Source organism: Emys orbicularis, chromosome 4 (assembly GCF_028017835.1).
Source record: "Emys orbicularis isolate rEmyOrb1 chromosome 4, rEmyOrb1.hap1, whole genome shotgun sequence".
Classification (NCBI taxonomy): domain Eukaryota; kingdom Metazoa; phylum Chordata; order Testudines; family Emydidae; genus Emys; species Emys orbicularis.
This window is the reverse complement of record NC_088686.1, coordinates 153,776,590-153,798,790: the sequence shown is the minus strand read 5'-3', so window position 1 is coordinate 153,798,790 and position 22,201 is coordinate 153,776,590. Positions and strand designations below refer to the sequence as shown.

Below are 22,201 nucleotides of genomic sequence, written 5' to 3'. Positions count from 1 at the left end.
CCTTTGCCTTCTACATTAAGGAGCCCTCCACTAGCAGGTGGGTAAATCAGAAGGGATTGGATTATTATGACTCACCTGAGGAGAGGCTCTCAGGCCCTGAGCTTTGCCTGGATTTCTCGGCATCCTGGATCCAGAGCTCTGCCTCCCCTAGCTCGATCCAGTAGATTAAATCAGGTGTGGAACCTGAATAGCCTGTTTGGGGGGAAAGAATCAGTTTTATTACTAAAGTTTTGGGAGCAGGGACTCATTTATATGTTGGTACAGCCCAGCACAACAGGGCCCCGATCTCATCCTTACCCAGGGAAACAAGGGCCTGGTAATTCCTCAGCATCTGATCCCGATACAGCTGCTTCTCTGGCTGGGATAAGAGCTCCCACTCCTCCCGGGTGAAATACAGAGCGACGTCCTCGAACGCCACCTGGAGCTGCTGGCACAAGCGTTACACACTCAGCACCTTCCGCTCCAGCCCCCAGCCCGGAGTCTCAGCAGGGGACGCGGTTTCTAGGGGAGCGACTCCCAGGGAACCCCCAGCCCGGCAGCTCTGACCCAGGGAGACTCTTCCCACCCCGCACAGCTCCCCCGGGGACTCGGGGCCCTGCTGGCCGGGGACAGGAGTCGCCCTCGGCTCCCCGCGGGGCTCTGGGGCGGGGCGCTGGGCGGGACCCGAATCCCAGGGCCGGGAACAGGCTCCTCCCCCTCGGCCGGAGTCCCGCCTCCGCCCCAGGCCTGTGCTCAGCCCCGCTCCCGCCCCGGCTCAGGCGCCTCCGGGCTCCTCTGCCCGGCCGGGGCCTCGCTCGGGGGAAGGGGCCGCGCCCGGCTCCGCGTGTCCGCCCGGCCAGGGCCCCCCAGCCCCGGGGCCCCAGAACCGCCCCCGGCCCCAGCGCTCCGGCTGCTGCAGCCCCCGGCCCCGGGGTCACTAGCGCGGGAGGGACCCGGGTCCCGGCCCCCAGCCGGGACCAGCCAGTGCCCGGCCGGGGAGTCCCCGCCCCGCGTCCTACCTGCGCCGGCCCCGCTGCAGCCATCGCCGGGCTCGGCCCCGGCCGCTTCCTCCAGCCGGGCAGCGACTTCCCGCCCCGCGGCTGTTTCTCTCCCGCCCCGGGGCCGCCTCCAGCCCGCTTCCCATTCGCTGGGCGCTGCGGGACGTACCGGTCCTGCTGCGCTCCCCGCTCGGCCCCGCGCCTGCGCCGCCAGCTCCAGCAGCCGGGGGAGGCCCCAGCGCAGGGACCTTCCGGTCCAGCTCCCCCACGAGGCCCGGCTGCTGGCTGGGACCAGCTGTTGAAGGCCGCGGGGACGTGGGGCAGGAACTGGCTAGAGGCTGCTCAAGACAATCGGCTGCTCTTGCCCAGGTCACGGGACATGTTCATAAGCGGTGGATTATTTGAAAAACTGGATACAAAATAAAGGGGCAGGAACTTATCACTCCTTGATTGATCTGTTCGCTCACGAGCGGTTCTTTGACGTCTGCTCGGAGGAGATGGGGGCTGCAGCAGGGGAGAAATCCCCAGTAGAAGCAGCTGCCGAAGCAGTTCACGGGTACCTCCAAGTGCTCCCCTTCCTAGAATGCGGGGCGCACAGGGAAGGGGAAGCGCCTGCAGTAAAAGGGGATCCTCGGTTTGTTCCTGGGAAAAAGGAGGGGGACTAAACCCACAGAGGGCCCAAGGAAGTGTTACTTATGTGACAAAGTGATGCCCTATGTCTGGGGGGATCCAAATACCCTCCCTGAGCTGTCCAGGTGAAAGCAGCTCCCCTCCAATCAAAAAGCAACAGAGGGTCCTGTGGCACCTTTAAGACTAACAGAAGTATTGGGAGCATAAGCTTTCGTGGGTAAGAACCTCCCCTCCAATCAAAGACTTCAGTGGTGGCAGCCAGAGTTCTAGTTAATTTTGGCAGGTTTGACCTCCTGGACCCAGACCAAGAGTTTATAAAAAAGGCCAAGGTAAATGGTAGCGTGTGCCAGGGCTGGGGAGACACTGGGGCACAGATGTCTCCAGTCAGGAAAGATGTGATTAAAGAGGGTGATATTCTAGGAGAGGACCTAAAACTCCCGGTCTTGGGGAAGTTGAAAACCATGGAGCCTTTAGCTGACATTGAATGAGAGTGGGAAGGTTACTTTAAGGGATACTTTCAATGTGGGATTTCTTAAGAATTTCTCAGCTCATGTGTTGGTGGGAAATAAAATAATATCATCACCCAAACCTATTAATATTGTGACCTGTATCAAAAGGGAATATGTCTCTGAATTCCCAGTGGCAAACTCTGAGAAGAGGAACAGGAGTACTTGTGGCACCTTAGAGACTAACAAATTTATTTGAGCATAAGCTTTCGTGGGCTACAGCCCACTTCTTCGGATGCATAGAATGGAACATATGTTGAGGAGATATATATACACATACAGAGAGCATGAAAAGGTGGGAGTTGTCTTACCAACTCTGAGAGGCCAATTAAGAAAGAGAAAAAAACTTTTGAAGTTATAATCAAGATAGCCCAGTACAGACAGTTTGCTAAAAGTTTTTTTTTCTCTTACTTAAGCCCATGAAAGCTTATGCTCAAATAAATTTGTTAGTCTTTAAGGTGCCACAAGTACTCCTGTTCTTTTTGCGGATACAGACTAACACAGCTGCTACTCTGAAATCTGAGAAGAGGGGCAGCTATTTTGTGAGAGTCCAGCGGAGGGCAACAAAAATTATTAGGGGGCTGGGGCACATGACTTACGAGGGGAAGCTGAGGGTACTGGGCAGAAGAGAAGAGTGAGGTGGGATTTGATAACAGCCTTCAACTACCTGAAAGGGGATTCCAAAGAGGATGGAGATATGCTGTTCTTAGTGGTGGCAGACAACAGAACAAGAAGCAATGGTCTCAGGTTGCAGTGGGGGAGATCTAGGTTGGATATTAGGAAGCACTATTTCACTAGGAGGGTGGTGAAGCACTGAAATGGGTTACCTAGAGTTGGACTAGATCAGTGGTCTCCAAACTTTTTTGATCGCACACCCCATCAGTAAAAAAAATTTGAGCACGCACCCCCTGCCGCGCCGAAGCAAAAAAACAAAAACAAACAAAACTTGGACTCCCACCCGAACTGCCTAAGCAAAAAAAAGCACTCCTCCTGCCGCGCACCCCCAAGGATCCTCTTGCGCACCCCACTTTGGAGACCACTGGACTAGATGGCCTCCTGAGGTCTCTTCCAACCCTAATCTTCTATGATTCTATGTGCAGGGTAAAGCAATTGAAATCTGCCCCATACCATCCAGAGATCAGCAGTTTAGTTGAGAGGTTCATCAGGACTCTAAAATCCATGTTCAACAGTAACATATGCAAACAAGAGGGTGAGTGACTGGGATGTAATGTTTCCCTGTCTATTTGCTTACCCTGGAGTGCCCCATTTCATCTTCTGGGTGGGAGAAAAGTCAGAGAGCCCCTGGATCTCACTGGAGAGTCCCTGGAGGGTGGCTCTGAGGCAGAGGAGGAGTTTATGACTGAACTTGTGCAAAAGTTTGGGGCAGGGCCGGCTTTAGGCCTATTGCCCCGAATCGGGCCCCGCGCCCTAAAGAAGAGCTCCTAACTTAGGCGCCTTTTTAATTTTTACTCCCTCGGCGGTGCTCCGGGTCTTTGGCGGCACGTCCTTCACTCGCTCCGGGTCTTCGGCGGCGGGTCCTTCAGTGCCACCGAAGACCCGTAGTGAGTGAAGGACCCACTGCCGAAGTGCCACCGAAGACCCGGAGCGCTGCTGGGTGAGGCATCCCTGCCGGGGCCCCGTCTAAACTATTTGAATCGGGCTCCTCACTTCCTAAAGCCGGCCCTGGTTTGGGGAAGCTTTAAAGACTATGATGGGAATAGTTCAGGAAATTCTCACAAAGAGCCAAGCTGCTCAGATAGCCTGGTGTGTGAACGATCACTTGATGCAGGCGGCTTGGAGCTGGTGTTACTCCCTGTCAGGGCCGGCTCCAGGGTTTTAGCAGGGGGAAAAAAAAAAAAAGCTGCAATCATGCTCAGCGGCACTTCGGTGGCAGCTCCACTGCGCCGCTTCATTCTTCGGCAGCAATTCGGCGGCAGGTCCTTCCCTCCGCGAGGGACTGAGGGACTCGCCGCTGAATAGCTGAATGTGCCGCCCCTCTTCACTGGCCGCCCCAGGCACCTGCTTGCTGTGCTGGTGCCTGGAGCAGGCCCTGCTCCCTGTAGAAAGGTACAAAATGCAGAACCCAGGCAGGAAGGTTGTGGAAGGGGTTACCCGATGTTAGAATGCACAAAGGTCCCGCATCAAGGTTGCTCCACAGACTGCTGATAAGCAGGTTAAAAGCAGATGACAATGGAGAAGCCATTGTAAACATGCCATGCCGTGCAGAGGAGGATTCTCAGACTGCCCCCTCACTGATTTGATGGATGAATGCCGTAGCAACACTTCTCTCGAGAGTGCTGTGAAGAGTATGTGAAGCGTTAACCCCAGCGGAAAAGGCAGAGGTTATGAGCATGCGGCAGCTGCCCCCACTGAAATCTTTGATTGGAGGGGAGCTGCTTTCACCTGGACAGTTCAGGGTATTTGGATCCCCCCAGACATAGGGCATCACTTTGTCACATAAGTAACACTTCCGTGGGCCCTCTGTGGGTTTAGTCCCCTCTGCGGGTTTAGTCCCCTCTGCCCCCTCCTTTTCCCCAGGAACAAACCGAGGATCCCCTTTTACTGCAGGCGCTTCCCCTTCCCTGTGCGCCCCGCATTCTAGGAAGGGGAGCACTTGGAGGTACTAGTGAATTGCTTCGGCAGCTGCTTCTACTGGGGATTTCTCCCCTGCTGCAGCCCCCATCTCCTCCGAGCAGACCTCAAAGAACTGCTCGTGAGCGAACAGATCTAACAAGGAGTGATAAATTCCTGCCCGTTACTTTGTATCCAGTTTTTCAAATAATCCACCGCTTACGAAAATGTCCCGTGACCTGGGCAAGGGCAGGGGATTGTCTCGAGCAGCCTCTGGCCAGTCCCTGCCCCACGTTCCCCCGCCCCGCGGCAGATGGTCCCAGCCGGGCCTCACGGGGGCAGCTGGGCCGAAAGGTCCATGCGCTGGGCCCCCCCGGCTGCTGGCGCTGGCGGCGCAGGGGCGGGGCCCTTGGAGGGAGGGGAGGGGCTGGAGCCGGCGCGTCCAGCAGCGCCCAGCGAGCGGGGCGGGGCCTTCCCGAGCCAGCCCGGCGGGAGGCGACCCAGGGGGGAGAAGTCGCTGCCCGGCTGGAGGAAGCGGCCGGAGCCGAGCCCGGCGATGGCTGCAGCGGGGCCGGCGCAGGTAGGACTCCCCGGCCGGGCACTGGCTGGTCCCGGCTGGGGGCCGGGGGCTGCAGCAGCTCCCGGGGGTGGCGCTGCCCCGGGGCAGGGAGCGGCGCGGCCAGGCAGAGCCCGGGGTCCCGCTTTGCACCAGCCCTGCCCGGACCGGGGGCTGCAGCAGCCGGAGCGCTGGGGCCGGGGAGCGGCTCGGGGGTCCCTGGGCGCTTCCCTGGGGCTAGGCAGGGGAGGGTCCTGTGGCAGGACCGACCTTAGGGAAAATGGCCCCCCGGCCCGGCGCAGGGTGGGGAGCGGGGGAGATGCGGCGAGAGACGGGGGCACCAGCCGCAGGGCGAGAAGTCGCTGCCCAGAGGAAGCGGTTGGAGCCCGAGCCGAGCCCGGTGATGGCTGCAGCGGGGCCGGCGCAGGTAGGACGCGGGGCGGGGACTCCCCGGGCGGGCACTGGTCCCTCCCGCGGTAGTGACCCCGGAACTGGGGGCTGCAGCATCTCCCGGCGGTGGCGTTGACCCCTATCCGCTCCCTCCCACTTCCTGCCCCCCCAACTCCCGCCCCATCCAACCCCCCCCCCCGCCCCTTTACCATGCTGCTCAGAGCAGCAGGACTGGCAGCCCCCCGGGCCCGAGCTAGCCACTCCGCTGCGCTGCCCAGCAGGAGCACGCAGCCCCGCTGCCCACGGCGCTGGCGGCAGGGCGAGCCGAGGCTGCGGGGGCCGGGGGCTCAAGGGCTGTAGTTTGCCCACCTCTGTTCTAGAGAGTCAGCTGAGGTGGGTTTTGTTTTGTTTTTTTCAGAAAGATAGTGAGCATTGCTGGCACATGATGGCATATATCACATTGGTAGATGTGTAGGTGAATGAGCCCCGGATGGTGTGGCTGATGTGGTTAGGTCCTATGATGGATTCATTCCAAAACCAATAGGAGAACACTTCAGTCTCTCTGGTCACTCAATAACAGACCTCAAAGTGGCAATTCAACAACAACAAAACTTCAAAAACAGATTCCAACCTGAAGCTGCAGAACTGGAATTAATTTGCAAACTGGATACCATCAGATTAGGCCTGAATAAAGACTGGGAGTGGTTGGGTCATTACAAAACCTAAACTTAATTTCCCTAATACTAATTTCTCCCTACTGTTACTCACACCTTCTTGTCAACTGTCTGTAATGGACCACTCTCTTACCACTTCAAAAGTTATTTTTCTTCCCTTGGTATCCTGCTGTTAATTGATTTATCTCCTTAGACTGACCTCACACTTGATAAAGCAACCCCCATCCTTTCATGTATTTATACCCGCTCCTGTATTTTTTACTTCATTCATCTGATGAAGTGGGTTCTAGCCCACGAAAGCTTATGCCCAAATAAATTTGTTAGTCTCTAAGGTGCCACAAGGACTCCTCGTTTTTTATAAACTGAGTTGTGTCACCGGCATTCTTAACAGCCTCACTCTGTTCTTCTAAAATTGGCTTTGACAGTGACAGGCTTATAAGGCTTTCTGCATGTTGATGCAGTCCAGAGGCATGGCGTTTTGCAGCCTTTTCGTATAGGTTGTCAGTATTGGCTTGGCCTTAGCTGATCAGTCTGGCAAACCAAGCTCCTCCACTTTTATTATATAAATCCATGGTACGCCCACATCTTGAATACTGCGTGCAGTTCTGGTCATTCCCTCTGAACCACCTGGAATAGTCACGGTCATAAGACAGGATACTGGGATAGATGGACCGTTGGTCTGACCCAATAATGCCGTTCTTACATAAAAATAATTATAATAAAGTTTAGTACAGAAACTCCCCAAGATAATGACCTCTTGAGATAGTGATGATGTGAGATAATGACCTTGGCAAATAATGCATTTTAAAAATCTTGGCCTACTACGAAACATATTTATCTAAGTTTCCCAGTCACAAATGTAGCATTCTGTAGCGAAGTCACTAAAACATAGTCCAATGCTCTGACTGCTGCTGTTTGTCGTGCCACCGTTCACTCTACCGCTCCGTCCCCAATGGCCCTGCACGGTCACCTTCTGCTGCCACCTGCCACTGTGACCTCTGCTAGTCGGTCTCTTGCAGTTCCACCCAGCTCTCAGTGATTTGATCTCTCTGTGGGGGAACCTCGCTGCTAGTGCAGGCTGGGCTGTCTCTTCCACAGAAATACTGTCCCACAGCAGGTCTAAGCACTTAGACCTGATTATCAGTGTTTTCAGCTCTAGTGGTCACTTATGAAGCCCAATCAGCTCTCTCTCTAAACAGGAGATGGGGCAAGTCAAAGAGTGCCTGTGACTCTTAGAGCCTACACCACTAAGCAAAACACCTGTGCCCCACCCTCTCTCTCTTCACTAGGATCTGGCATCCAAACCTCCTGCTTAGGGAGTGCAGCTCAGTTAAAGATGACCAGTGCTTAATTTGTAATGAAAGAAGTGCCGGGGCTCAAGCAAATTTGTTACTTTCATAACTGATGTGGCAAGCCCAGAGGTCCCAGGGCTATGAACTGCCCAGGGGCCTCAGCCCTGGCAAGCCCTAGCACAAATTAAGCACTGAGGGAGACCCCCTCATTCAGGCAGGCTAAGCACAGTTCTGCTGCCCTTTACTCATACAATAAGGATAACAACATTTCATGACCCCCACAGTTAATTCTTAAGTGATTTGTAACCAACACCAGCCAAAATTGATCACTTGGGCAGCACAGCTCTTTCTGCCGGATACCTAGGCAGAGTAGGTGAGTTCATGTAAATACAGTCTGGTCCTGAAGCCTTCGCCCCACCCCTGTGTGACGAACTGGGACTGTTTTTAATGTGATCTTTGAATGCTGAGTGGGGAGTGTTGGCTGGGAAGGCAGGGGAGTGTGGCTAGGACGGTCTGCATGGGGGGATGGGAGACTGGCCTTGAGGGAGAATACCTGAGCATGTAACGTGAGAACCCAGGAAGGGGTTAGAGGCCAGGTGACACCTTTGCCCGGGAAACTGAACAAAGGCTGGGGCGGAGGACGCTGGGGGAGAGAGAGTTTTCAGGTGCTGGCTGGTAATGGAGGGAGCCCAGACGGGGCTCTGCCCCCACCCCAATGGGCCTGTGGTGCCCCTGGGACCCCAGGATGGACCTAACTGAGGGGGGTCCTGTTGTCTGTACCTGCAAGACCTGTCTTGGACTGTGTTCCTGTCGTCTAAATAAACCTTCTGCTTTCCTGGCTGGCTGAGAGTCATGGTGAATCGCAGGAAGCTGGGGGTGCAGGGCCTTGTGTCCCCGCACACTCCGTGACACCCTGGCTCATCACTAGCTGTCGGGGAGAGCTCATTCAGACCTTGCTTACACCTCATCATTTGAAATTATGAGGTAGACCAATATAGCCGAAACAAATGTGCTGACATTGTCCTAAATAACAACTGTGTGAGGAAGCTAGTCTTGGTTCATACTTTTCAAGCCCATTATGCTTTCTCAGGTACAAGTATTTTCTCATACACTGTATATGCTTTTAAAGTGTGTATTAATGTTTCAATTTCAATTCAGATTTCCAACCAACGACTAAATTGGCAACACTGCATGTAACTGGGGGTGTGTTGGGGAAATTCAGGGGGGGCCTAGGGAAATCCCTGCCCTGAGGTCCGTGGGGGAGCTGGGTGGGATGGTGGAGTCTCCCTGGGTCACAGCTGCTGGGCTGGGGGGTTCCCTGTGAGTCGCTCCCCTAGAAACCGCGTCCCCTGCTGAGACTCCGGGCTGGGGGGCTGGAGCGGAAGGTGCTGAGTGTGTAACGCTTGTGCCAGCAGCTCCAGGTGGCGTTCGAGGACGTCGCTCTGTATTTCTCCCAGGAGGAGTGGGAGCTCTTAACCCGGCCAGAGAAGCAGCTGTACCAGGACCAGATGCTGAGGAATTACCAGGCCCTCGTTTCCCTGGGTAAGGACCTATTTACCTTTACTCACAGCTGTGAAATGTCTGGGTTCCCTTGACGCCTCAGCTGCCATGTGCCACCCAGCAGCCAAGTGGTGGCAAATGTCAGCAACTTTCAGAGCCTCAGGCTAATGTTAATGTAACCTGTTGACTTGCGTTATGTACCTCAGTCCTGGCACAGAGGTGGTTGCAAATAGCCCATGAGCAACAACCTCTTCCAGGAATCCCAGCCCAGACACCAATGGCAGCAACTCTGCCTCAAGAACTGACTCTAATTAGACATATAAGGCAGGGAGAAAATCCTCCTGCAGCAGCTCCCCCCCCCCCCCCCTCCAAAAAAGAATGAACATCATAAGTTTAACAGCTGCACAGTTGAACAAATCTTGCACCCTATGCAAAAGAACTTATAGGTCTGTGTAACTGTGATGCCTGCCATGACTCAACACCCACAGCAAATTGAGAAGGGTCATAGACGTTGCTGCTTCAGAATACGAACTGAACTTGCCTGGTGGGAGACGGGACAAAATCTCCTCTAAGGAAGTTTAAATTCATTATTCTCCTGCTTGGGATCTCCTGCACTTTCCTCTCAAGCAGCGTCTGAGATTGGGGCCTCGTCGTGCCAGGTGCTGCGCAGACAAACACTGACCGAGGTCGGGGCCCTGTTGTGCTGGGCTGCACCAATATATAAATGAGTCCCTGCTCCCAAAACTTTAGTAATAAAACTGATTCTTTCCCCCCAAACAGGCTATTCAGGTTCCACACCGGACTTAATCCACCGGATTGAGCTAGGGGAGGCAGAGCTCTGGATCTGGGATGCCGAGAACTCCAGGCAAAGTTCAGGGTCTGAAAGCCTCTCCTCAGGTGAGTCATAATAATCCAATCCCTTCTGATTTACACACCTGCTAGTGGAGGGCTCCTTAATGTAAAAGGCAAAGGCAGAGTGAGATCCACTGGCTGGGAGCAGAAGCAAGACAAACTGACACTGGCAATTAGGGGCCAGTGTTTATCTGGGAGAGGAATGATCCATTGGGAGAGCTCCCCTCAGGAGAGGGTGGATTCTCCATTACTGTGAGTCTGTCAATGGAGACGGGGCGTCTCTTTCTCCAAGCCCCGCTCTAACTCAGCCAGCAGTTACTGGGCTGGAGGCAGGAATGGCTGGGGAGATTCTCTGGCTGGGATAGGCAGGAAGCCAGGCTGGATGCACTCAATGAGGCTGTCTGGCCTTGATATCAATGAATCCTAGAAATCATAGAAATGTAGGACTAGACGGGACCTTGGTAGATCATCTAGTCCAGTCCCCTGCACTGAGGCAGGACTAAGTATTATGTAGTCCATCCCTGACAGGTGTCTGTCTAAATTGTTCTTAGAAACCTCCAATGACAGAGATTCCACAACCTCCCCAGGTAATTTTTTCCAGTGCTTAACTACTCTTACAGTTTGGAAGTTTTTCCTAATATCTAACCTAAATCTCCCTTGCTGCAATTTAATCCCATTGCTTCTTGTCCTGGCCTCCCTGGATAAGGAGAACAATTTATCACCTGCCTCTTTCTAACAACCTTTTAGGTACTTCAAGACTGTTATCAGGTCCCCCCTGAGTCTTTTCTTCTCCAGACTAAACAAATGGAATTTTTTCAATCTTTCCTCATGGGTCATGTTTTCTAGACCTTTAATCATTCTTGTTGCTCTCGTCTGACCCTCTTCAGTTTGTCCACATCCTTTCTAAAGTGTGAGGCCCAGAACTGGACACAATACTCCAGTTGAGGCCTTACCAGTGCTGAGTAGAGTAGAAGAATTACTTCTCGCATCTTGCTTGCAACACTCCTGCTAATACATCCCTGAATGATATTTGCTTTTTTTTCAACAGTATTCCATTGTTGACTCATATTTAGTTTGTGATCCACTATAATCCCATATGGCTTTCTGCTGTATTCCTTCCTAGGCAGTCATTTCCCATTCTGTATTTGTGTGATTTATTATTCTGACTTAAGTGTAGTACTTTGCATATGGCCTTATTTAATTTCATCCTATTTAATTCCAACCATTTCTCCAGTTTGTCAAGGTCCTTTTGAATTCTAATCCTGTCCTCTAAAGCACTTGCAACCCCTCCCAGCTTGGAATCGTCCATAAACTTTGAGTGTATTCTCTGTGCCACTGTCCAAATCATTTATGAAGATTTGGAATAGGACAGATCCCTGTGGGATCCCACTCGATATGCCTTTCAGCTCATTTTTGAACCATAATAACTACTCTGAGTGCGGTTTTCCAACCAGTTGTGCACACACCTTATTTGCCTAGGCTGTATTTCTCTAATTTGTTCATGAGAAGGTCATGTAAGACACTATCAGAAGTCTCATTAAGGTTGAGCTGTGACATGTAATGCTTCTTCCCTATCCACAAGGCTTATTACCTGTCAAAGAAGGATATTAGGTTGGTTTGACATAATTTGTTCCTGACAAATCCATGTTGACTGTTACCTAGATGAAATAAACTAATAAGTGCTTACAAATAGAATGTTTGCTTATCCATTATCTTTTCAGGTACTGAAGTTAAGATCAGGGCCAGCTCTAGGTTTTTTGCCGCCCCAAGCAAAACAAAAATTTGGCTGCTCCCCACCCCAGCCCTGGGCTACCCCCCGCTGCTGCCCCAGCCCTGGGCTCTTCCCCCCCCCCCCCCAGCACCTCCCTGCTGCCCCAGCCCTGGGCTCTTCCCCCCACCCACACCCCCCTGCCGCCCCAGCCCTGGGCTCCCCCCCCCCCCCCCCAACCTGCACCTGTTGTACTTAAAGTACTGCACAGGATCTTTTCAGGGGGAATAAGGCAGAACACCACATTTATTAGTAATACATGTATTAATTAACATTGTATCATATGCATATGATATATTAGACTTACACTCTCTCTCTCTCACACACACTCACACACACACACAAACACACACACACTCCGTCTTGTTGTTGTTACCAATTAGTTGCTCCCCTTAACTGCACTGGCCAGGTGAGTTAGATGGGGGAGGGGGTGGAGCCGGGCTTCTGCCGATCCAGATCGATGCTCCCATGTTGACAAGACGAGACCCGGGGTCCTCTGCAAGACACCTCACTTTTATAGCAGCTTCCCTCTCGTGCAAATCTGTACCAGATTCAAAAATCTGTGTCTGTGTCCATTGGTCCTTTGTGCTGCTTCCTTCTGGGTGTTGTCCCAATGCTGCAAAGAGGATGTTTCCAAAAGAAGGTGCTTGCTTCTAACCCCTGAGGCTGTCAGTATGTCGGCTCTTCTTTAGTGAGCCCACTTGACAGGCTTTATTGTCCTTGGGTCTGGCTCCCAGCCCCTCTCCAACTGTTGCAGCTGTTTGGAGGTGCTGCCTTCCATGCCTTGCTCATTCACACCTCATTCATTCAACAGGGCAATTGATTAAGGGAGTGGGGGGGGGGGAGATCTTATTCTACTCCAAGCAAAAAGACATTTTCCTTCTACTTTAACTATCCTTAGGGGCTATAACATTATACCAAGGCTTAACACAAAGTTTCTACATGAGGCTTTGATACAAAGTTTCCATATACCAAGGCTTATCAGTACAAGGTTTCTATATTAGGCCTTGATACAAAGTTACATGAAAACAGAGGTCACACGTGGGTAGACCCACTACAAGGTTATATGAAGAGGCACAATGTAACGTCATATGAAAATTATCAGAGATTTATCTACACACCCTCCTGCTGTCCCAGCCCTGGGTCACTAGTAACTCGCTCCCAGGGTGGGTCATTCAGCAGGAATTTTGGATGTGCACAGAACACAGACAGGATTGGTTCCCATATGGTTACAGAACTGCAGTAAAGTGGAACAATTTTCAGCTTGTGTGATTGGAGGATATCTGGATGCATATTATAAGACGGTCCTACACAAATGAGGAAAAGTTGAGGTGCCTTTATTATTCTTTTGTTCCACTCTTTGTTTCTATGGGGAATTTGCCAATGCAATATCACTGTCTTCCTTTTAAACAAATAAAACTAAAAAAAAACAAAAAAACAAAAACAAGCAATGGCTGTTGAAAATAGCAATTCCAGTGCTAATAACCACTGGGAAGCATTTCTTGCTCAATTTTATCCTACTTTTTCTATAGCAAGTTACAGTGGATCAGTATATTTGATTTGGGAGAAATGAAGTAAGAGCTGCCCAAACTGAGCTTGAGCACTCCTGAATTGTGAGGGTGTTCAAATCTGGAAGGCAGGTGCTAGATTCCCTTTCTGAGTATTAGCTAAATCTGGAAAGGAAAAGTCAATTTCTGCTTCCATGGCTCAGAAGTGGAAATCCTCCTATGTGCCTAGTAGTGTATCTAAAGCTGCCCAGGTCCTCTAGTAGAGCCTCCCCTCCCGTACTTTTCATTTTAAATTCTAGTGGGATCTCCCTTGCTAGGCTTCAGATAGAGAGGGGCACTGTCCATTTAGTCCACCCAATTCTTTCTTTGGGGGCTGCAAGGTGAGGTCACACCAGTATCCCTAATCCAGTCTGGGGATGTCTTCTGAAGGGGATATCTGGACCAATGCCTTCTACTCCTTGGGCATACTTGTTCCCCGTTCTAGGGTTACCTAACATACGTCCGTATTTTCATGGACATGTCCAGCTTTTGGGGTTTTAAATAGCCATCCGAGAGGAATTTGTAAAACTCTCAAAAGGTCCAGGATTGGGGGTTCTGTGGGGGGTGAGAAGTGGGAGGGGGTGGATAGGGGCGGGGTTACCCCCGTGGAGTGTCCTCTTTTTTTTTAATGTTAAAATATGGTCTCCCTACCATTCACAGTGCCACCCCGTTCTAGCAGTGAGCTCTCCATTCACAGCAAGCTGCAGCATGAGGTCTCAGCTACCTCACTCCCTCCCACTCCGTTTCCTGTTGACAGCTGCCAAGGGAATGCTGGGAAATGTAGTTCTTTCCCTGCTCCAGGGCTGGCTCTATAGGCAGGGAGCTAACCAAGGAACTACAGCTCCCAGGGCCCCCTGTTGGTTCTCAGCACCCATGCTGGATCCCTGCCGCCCCTGCAAATGTGCTGCCCCAAGCACCTGCTTGCTTTGCTCGTGCCTAGAGCCGGCCCTGGTTAAGGTGACTGGTCTATAATTCCCTGAGTTGTCCTTATTCCCCTTTCTATAGCTAGGTACTATATTTGCCCTTTTCCAGTCCTCGGGTCTCTTTACCATCCTCAGCGGTTATCTCTAAGAACATGTGAATGGCTCAGAGATCATTTCAGCCAGTTCCTTAAGTATTCCAGGATGTATTTCATCAGGCCCTGCCTACTTGAAGACCTCTAACTTGTCTAAGTAATTAGTATCTATTTCTTTTCCTATTTTAGGCTCAGATCCTACCCCATTGACACTGATCTTCACTATGTTAGTCGACCGATCGCAGCTAACTTTTTTGGTGAAAACTGAAACAAAAGAGGCATTTGTTTGGCCATTGCTGCATTTTCTCTTATTGTCTTTCCCTCCTCATTTAGAAATGGGCCCAGCCTGTCCTTGGTCTTCCCTTTCCTTCCCATGTATTTGTAAAATGCTTTCTTGTTACCCTTTATATCCCTAGTTAGTTTAGTTTTGTTTTTTGCCTTGGCCTTTCTAATGTTGTCACTACATGCTTGTGGTTTTTTTTTTTAATATTCATCCTTTGTAATTTGACCTAGTTTCCACTTCTTGTATGACTCTTTTTTGGGTTTCAGGTCACTGAAGATCTCCTGGTTAAGGCAGGGAGTCCTCTTATCATACTTCCTATCTTTCCTACTCATTGGATATCTCTGACCTAGGATTGGACCTAAACATTATGGGGCCTCAAAGCTGTGAAAGAGAAATGGATTGGAGATGGGGAGGTGATGAATTTGGAAGAGGGGTGGGATAGTGATATGGGATAATGTGGGGAGGGGGAAGATTTCAGGGGATGCTGAGGGAAAGAGAGAGGTCTCTGTGGTGGGGCGGGAGAGCATATGGGGGCTGCATTTACCCAGTGGGTAGGACAGTGCAGTAGGATTCAAAAGATCTTGGTTCAGTTCTAGAAGCGAATCACTACAGCTCCACCATGCCTCAGGTTCCCCACCTGTGTAATGGAGAGGGCACTGGGACTGTGAGGATAAAATCCATCTGTGTGTGTCAGTGGGTCTGGCACTGGGGGTCAGACGAGCACCTGGCTGGAAAGACACGCCGGCCGGTCCATAAACCACATCACCTTCTTCTAGGCTTCCCACGCCTCAGAAAATCATACCAAGCCAGGGGTGCCCTTGAAATTTTTCAGATGGGTTTCATGCCTCTGCCCCCCCTGACTCAAGTTGTGCTGGTGTCCTGTGGCCCTGGGCACCTGGATCCAGACATAGCTCAGAGAGGGGCAAAAACCTGCTCGCAGCCTGGGAGAGCATCCCCGAGTCACTGGCCCTTGGCAGAGAAAGCGCTGTCCTCTCAAGGTTCCCATTTCCCCCCCCCCCCCCCCCTCTGCCACTTCACTTCGCACGTGACATCTCAGACTGGAGCAACCTGTCCCCGGCGAACAAGGAGAAAGCTGGGAATGACTCAGGGCAGAGCAGATCAGTCACGTGTGAAGAGCGCAGGTCACGCCATGCAGAGGACGCCATTTTGTAGAGCAGGTCTCAGGCACTTGCAGCGTTTCACTGTAATGCTCTCAAACTACCCCGCATTCCAGGCAGTTGTGGCTGGGGGAGAGGACAGGTTTTGGGGCCAGACGAAATCGTACTGTGGAGCACGACTTGGAGTACCTTGGTGTATGGGCTAGGTGTGAGGGAGAGGGGGTGGAATGGCCTTTGTCACATCCCCTCTCCTCCTGCTCTCTCAGTGGCACAAAATCTTTGTCACTGACATTGCTTCAGTGTCAATGCTTAGCACAGCCCTCAGCCTTAACGCAGTCTGTGACTGTCTGTAGATCAAAGGCCTGCTGGGTGGCACCATTCACCCCTTCCAGTTTAGCAGTGTCACTGATTGGGTTGTAAAACAAAACAAACATGTTTTTCAGGTTACATCACACAAACCCTGAGAGACTTGTCATCCCCTCAACCCCCTTCCCACCCACCCCTCAAACCCCCACCCTCTTCAGGATTTTAGTTTAGTGTTAGCTTTGCACAGAGAGTGAAACATCAGGCCGAGGGTGAGTGACTTCTTTAGAAGGAATTCCTAGAAACGGACTCACTCCCCCGCAGGAATAAGCTACGTTGTTCTAAGCAGCTTTAAACCGGTCTCACTGGGTCCCCATGAGAGATTGTAGCCCCTCAGCTGGTTTCAAACCAATATAGTGTAAACAGCGCAAACATTGGGGAACAGGCCTTGTGCTATAAAACAGGAGCCAGTGCAGAACCACCAACGTGTAAATAAAAACCTCTGATTGAAATAAAACCAAAATCAGTGTGAAAACAAACCCCGGACCCTGTTTGTTAGCACTTTGAGGCCCTAGTTCTGGATGAGGGCCCCGTTGTGCCAGGCACTGGGTGTATCCTGGGCAAGCTACGTTTGAAGCATAAAATGAGACCCAAGAGGCGCATGGCACACATGGGAGCAGGCGGTGGCCGTTGCACAAACACCATAGGGTAGAATCACTCTGAGTCAGGCTGCAGATTTGTGTCGGCATTTCGTATCAGTAATTACAGAGCAGTTACAGTAAATGTAGTAAAAGTCACAGATCACTAAATTTACTGTGACGGCTCCGTGATTTTTAACAAAACCTGCCCTCCTCCTCGCCCTGCCCAGGGGACGCTACCCGCCCAAAGAAGCACCTTCCCCCCCAGCGCTGCAGCCCTAACCCCAGTCTGGGGCAGAGTGGATATGGGTGGCAATGCCATTCACTGAAGTTGGGCCCGCTTCCCCCACCGTTATCACTGGGGGCGGGGGTAAATCTGAGTGGCGCTGTAACCCCGCAGGCCAGGTCTCAATGCCCAGAGTGAGTCGTTGGGTCCAACCCTGTGGGACAGGAGCCGCCATTGCAGGGTGAAATTGCTTCATCCGTGACATTTTCCTGTCCTTGACAAACCTGTAGCCTTTACTGTGTGCTAACATCGGGGTTGCCTCTGCTCTCTCCAGCAGGGCTCGGGATCCCAGGAGGAACGAGGGCACAGTTTGAATGTGGGGAGAGCGCGGCAGGAAAGCCGGATCCCACATCCCACAGAGGGATCCATGAACAGGACGCAGTCCATCCCCGGGGTAAACTCAGCCAGAGACCGGATCTGGCTACACACCAGAGACTCCCCATTGGCCGGCATCCCCGTCACTGCGTCGACTGCGGCAAGAGATTCAGCAACCCCTCCGCGCTGACCCAGCACCGGCGCATGCATATTGGGGAGAGGCCGTACCACTGTGCTGCCTGTGGGAGGAGCTTCAGACAGTCCTTAGTCCTGAGAATTCACCAGCTTACGCACACCAGGGAGCGGCCGCACCACTGTGCGGACTGCGGCAAGGGCTTTGCACAGAGCTCAAGCCTCAGTAGACATCAGCGCACACACACCGGGGAGCGGCCGCACTGCTGTGCTGACTGTGGCAAGGGCTTTTCACAGATTTCACACATGAGAATCCATCAGCGCACACACACGGGGGAGCGGCCGCATCGCTGTGCTGACTGTGGCAAGGGCTTTGCACACAGCTCAAGCCTCAGCAAACACCAGCACACGCACACCGGGGAGCGGCCGCATCGCTGCTCTGACTGTGGCAAGGGCTTTTCACAGATTGCACACCTGAGAGTCCATCAACGCACACACACCGGGGAGCGGCCGCACCGCTGTGCTGACTGTGGCAAGAGCTTTGTACAGAGCTCAGTCCTGAGAAGACACCAGCGCACACACACCGGGGAGCGGCCGCACTGCTGTGCTGACTGTGGCAAGTGCTTTGGACAGGGCTCAGTCCTGAGAAGACACCAGCGCACGCACACCGGGGAGCGGCCGCACCGCTGTGTTGACTGTGGCAAGGGCTTTACACGCAGCTCAAGCCTCAGCAGACACCAGCGCACACACACCGGGGAGCGGCCTCATCGCTGTGCCGACTGCGGCAAGTGCTTTATACAGAGCTCAATCCTGAGAAGACATCAGCGCACACACACCGGGGAGCGGCCACATCGCTGTGCTGACTGCGGGAAGAGCTTTGCACGAAGCTCAAACCTGAGAAGACACCAGCGCGCACACACCGGGGAGCGGCCGCACCGCTGTGCTGACTGCGGCAAGTGCTTTGGACAGATCTCACACCTGATAGTCCATCAGCGCACGCACACCGGGGAGCGGCCACATCGCTGTGCTGACTGCGGCAAGGGCTTTGTACAGATTTCACACCTGAGAGTCCATCAGCGCACACACACCGTGGAGGGGCCGCACCACTGTGCTGACTGTGGGAAGCGCTTTACTAGGTTGGCCAACCTCATCCAGCACCAAATCACGCACAGCAGTGCCCCTCTGCCAAGGCCAGGGCCTAAGGGGCTTCTGGCAGCAAGTGGGCCTGGCACAGCACCAGCACGTGTGGACCAGGGAGTGGTCCTGTGCCCATGATGCCTGCAGAGAGACTGTGTGGGGCAGGGAAGGGGACTTGGCTGAGTAATATGGGGAAGAGCAAACAGCTGGGGGAATTTAGAGCAGATGGTCACAGCCTACTCCATTTGGGAGCACCCGCACTGCCACCTCCACCCCCTGTAGGTGGGATCCAGCCAGGCCTTTTGCTTTCTATCCCACACTCACGCATCTGGCTGGGATGCAGCCGGGACACCCTCACACCCCTCTAGATGGGACCCAGCCGGGAACCTCCCCACACACCTACCTCAGTTCCAGCCAGCGGGTGACTCTTGGGTGACATCTAGAGGTGGGATTTGCAGTCCTGTCTCAGCATGGATTGGGCTGAGGGCGGGACAGCCTGGTACATGTGATTGAAAGACAACGCAGGAACTGTTCATGCCATCTTTTTAAATACAAATGTGATGAAGAAGAACTATGTCCTTAATGTGTTACAAAGGTCTGTCTAACCAGGGTGGATTTGATTTAAATCAAATTGATTTAAATCACTAGTCGGGAAGAATCGATTTATGTAGAAATCCATGATTAAAAGTGCATTCTTGTTGGGGTTGTTATAACCTTAATACATATTCTTCAGAACTCAGAGATAGATGTAGGTTTCATTTTTAGAAGGTTACACACTATACATTAAGTGATTTATTTTGAAAACTTTTCAGATTAGTTTTATAGCCATATCAGAAAATGAATGATTGTTTGGTTATTTCATTTACCAAAGGTAATTGAAGCAGATATTTATGAAGTCATTGGGAGGTGAACTATCTCCAATTCAACAGGTTAATCATTAATATTTGGAGGATTTTCTTGCCAGGCTGTATGAGGAGGAGAACATCACCAGACAGACATTTAAATTGTTTTATTTAACTAAAGCAACAACGTTATGTATTCTGCATTTTTTTTCTTCAACAGCAAACATACAATATTTTTACAAAACAAGCATATGAATTTTTGAATTTAGTTAAACATTCAAGTTTTTTAAAATCAGGTTTGTTTTTGTTAAAATTGTTTTTAACTAAAATAGTTAAATGAAATATTTTTAAAAAATATTTCATCGATTATATCAGCCAGGTCAACATGAGAAACTTAAAATATTGGCTTCTGCGGCTAACTCAGTCATCTTCACCTTCGTTTTCTTGTTTGTTCATAATCTGGAAAAGAAAAACAAGCTTTCCTGCTTTTTCAGGTCCCAAATGATTTCTCAATTTGGAATGAATTATTCCAAAGGAAGAAAATATTCTTTCTACTCTGGCAGAAGAAGCTACTGCTGTTAAAAGTGAGATTATCACTTCAACCGTCTCTGAATCCAAGTGTTTAAGTGACTTCCACCAATGTGACTTTCTTTAAAACGTCATCAGCAAACATATATTTCTTGTATGGTTCTTATTCCCAAACTGGGTCTCTTATGACCTGCTGCCATTATAGGTTTTCCCTTCTAGTGAGAGAATGGTATGGTAGATCTTAAATTAGTGAAGGCTACACTCAGAAAGACCTCAAGACTTCTGGAATATGCTGCTCAAACAGTTTCACTTTTGTTTCTGCTGCCTGTCCCTCCTGTGACGGGTTCGGTCACAGAGACCCCCTTGGGACTGTCACCTGATGTTCTGAAACTACCTCTGAGCCCGTTTTCCCTGATGGCTTGGGACTCCAGAACCCTGTCTTGTTGAGCCGGACACGAAAGCCTGCTGCAACACAGACCCAGGGTCTGAACCACGCCCTCAAAGCTGCAGGCTTTAACTTAAAACCACTCAGCAGGTAACCAGTTTCCACCATCCAGACACCCAGCTTCCAATAGGATCCAAACCCCAAATAAATTTGTTTTACTGTGTATAAAGCGTATACAGGGTAAACTCGTAAATTGTCCGCCCTCTATAACACTGATAGAGAGAGATGCACAGCTGTTTTCTCCCCCAGGTATTAATCACTTACTCTGGGTTAATTAATAAACAAAAGTGATTTTATTAAGTATAAAAAGTAGGATTTAAGTGGTTCCAAGTAATAATAGACAGAACAAAGTAAGTTACCAAGCAAAATAAAACAAAACATGCAAGTCTAAGCCTAATACATTAAGAAACTGAATACAGGAAATCTCACCCTTAGGCTATGAAATTAGGTCGAATTTGTAGAAGTCGGTTGTTTAGAAATCATTTTTATAAGGTCGAATGTGTGTGTCCCCACACAAAATGCTTTAAGTGCATTAGGTCGGCGGACTGCATCCACAGTACCGAGGCTAGCGTCGACATCCGGAGCGTTGCACTGTGGGTAGCTATCCCACAGTTCCCGCAGTCTCCACCGCCCATTGGAATTCTGGGTTGAGATCCCAATGCCTGATGGGGCAAAAACAGTGTTGCGGGGGATTCTGGGTAGATGTCGTCAGGCCCCCCTGCCCCTCTGTGAAAGCAACGGCAGACAATAGTTTCGCGCCTTTTTTCAGCCCAGACGCCATAGCACTGGGATCATGGAGCCTGCTCAGATCACCGCGGCAATTATGAGCACTATGAACACCACACGCATTGTCCTGGAGTATATGTAGAGCCAGAACATGCCAAAGCAAAACCAGGCGAGGAGGCGATTGCAGCGCGGCGACGAGAGTGATGAAGAAATTTACATGGACATAGACCTCTCACAAAGTACGGGCCCCAGCAATGTGCAAATCATGGTGTTATTGGGGAAGGTTCATGCTGTGGAACGCCAATTCTGGGCCCAGGAAACAAGCACAGACTGGTGGGACCGCATCGTGTTGCAGGTGTGGGACGATTCCCAGTGGCTGCGAAACTTTCGCATGCGTAAGGGCACTTTCATGGAACTTTGTGACTTGCTTTCCCCTGCCCTGAAGCGCCAGAATACCAGGATGAGAGCAGCCCTCACAGTTGAGAAGCGAGTGGCGATAGCCCTGTGGAAGCTTGCAACACCAGACAGCTACCGGTCAGTCGGGAATCAATTTGGAGTGGGCAAATCTACTGTGGGGGCTGCTGTGATCCAAGTAGCCAACGCAATCAAAGACCTGCTGATATCAAGGGTAGTGACTCTGGGAAACGTGCAGGTAATAGTGGATGGCTTTGCTGCAATGGGATTCCCTAACTGTGGTGGGGCGATAGACGGAACCCATATCCCTATCTTGTCACCAGAGCACCAAGCCACCGAGTACATAAACCGAAAAGGGTACTTTTCAATGCTGCTGCAAGCCCTGGTGGATCACAAGGGACGTTTCACTAACATCAACATGGGATGGCTGGGAAAGGTACATGATGCTCGCATCTTCAGGAACTCTGGTCTGTTTCAAAAGCTGGAGGAAGGGACTTTTTTCCCGGACCAGACAATAACCGTTGGGGATGTTGAAATGCCTATAGTTATCCTTGGGGACCCAGCCTACCCCTTAATGCCATGGCTCATGAAGCCGTACACAGGCAGCCTGTACTGTAGTCAGGACCTGTTCAACTATAGGCTGAGCAAGTGCAGAATGGTGGTGGAATGTGCATTTGGACGTTTAAAAGCGCGCTGGCGCAGTTTACTGACTCGGATAGACCTCAGCGAAACCAATATTCCAATTGTTATTGCTGC

At 51.3% G+C, this 22,201-nt stretch overlaps 1 protein-coding gene across 1 annotated transcript; it reads left to right on the top strand.

The window, feature by feature from the left end:
* Positions 1-5,559: 5,559 nt before the first annotated feature.
* Positions 5,560-19,530, top strand: LOC135877940 (zinc finger protein ZFP2-like). Its single transcript, XM_065403462.1, has 4 exons — positions 5,560-5,667; positions 9,012-9,138; positions 9,877-9,993; positions 17,184-19,530. Exons 1-4 carry the CDS (start codon positions 5,560-5,562, stop codon positions 18,626-18,628), a joined length of 1,797 nt encoding a protein of 598 aa, XP_065259534.1. The 3' UTR covers positions 18,629-19,530.
* The last annotated feature ends 2,671 nt before the right edge of the window (positions 19,531-22,201 follow it).

Coding starts and splice junctions, on each gene's coding strand:
- LOC135877940 (XM_065403462.1), top strand. CDS start 5,560: ATGCGGCGAGAGACGGGGGCACCAGCCGCAGGGCGAGAAGTCGCTGCC. Junction 5,668..9,011: donor CTGCAGCGGGGCCGGCGCAG/GTAGGACGCGGG, acceptor TTGTGCCAGCAG/CTCCAGGTGGCGTTCGAGGA. Junction 9,994..17,183: donor GTCTGAAAGCCTCTCCTCAG/GTGAGTCATAAT, acceptor TCTCTCCAGCAG/GGCTCGGGATCCCAGGAGGA.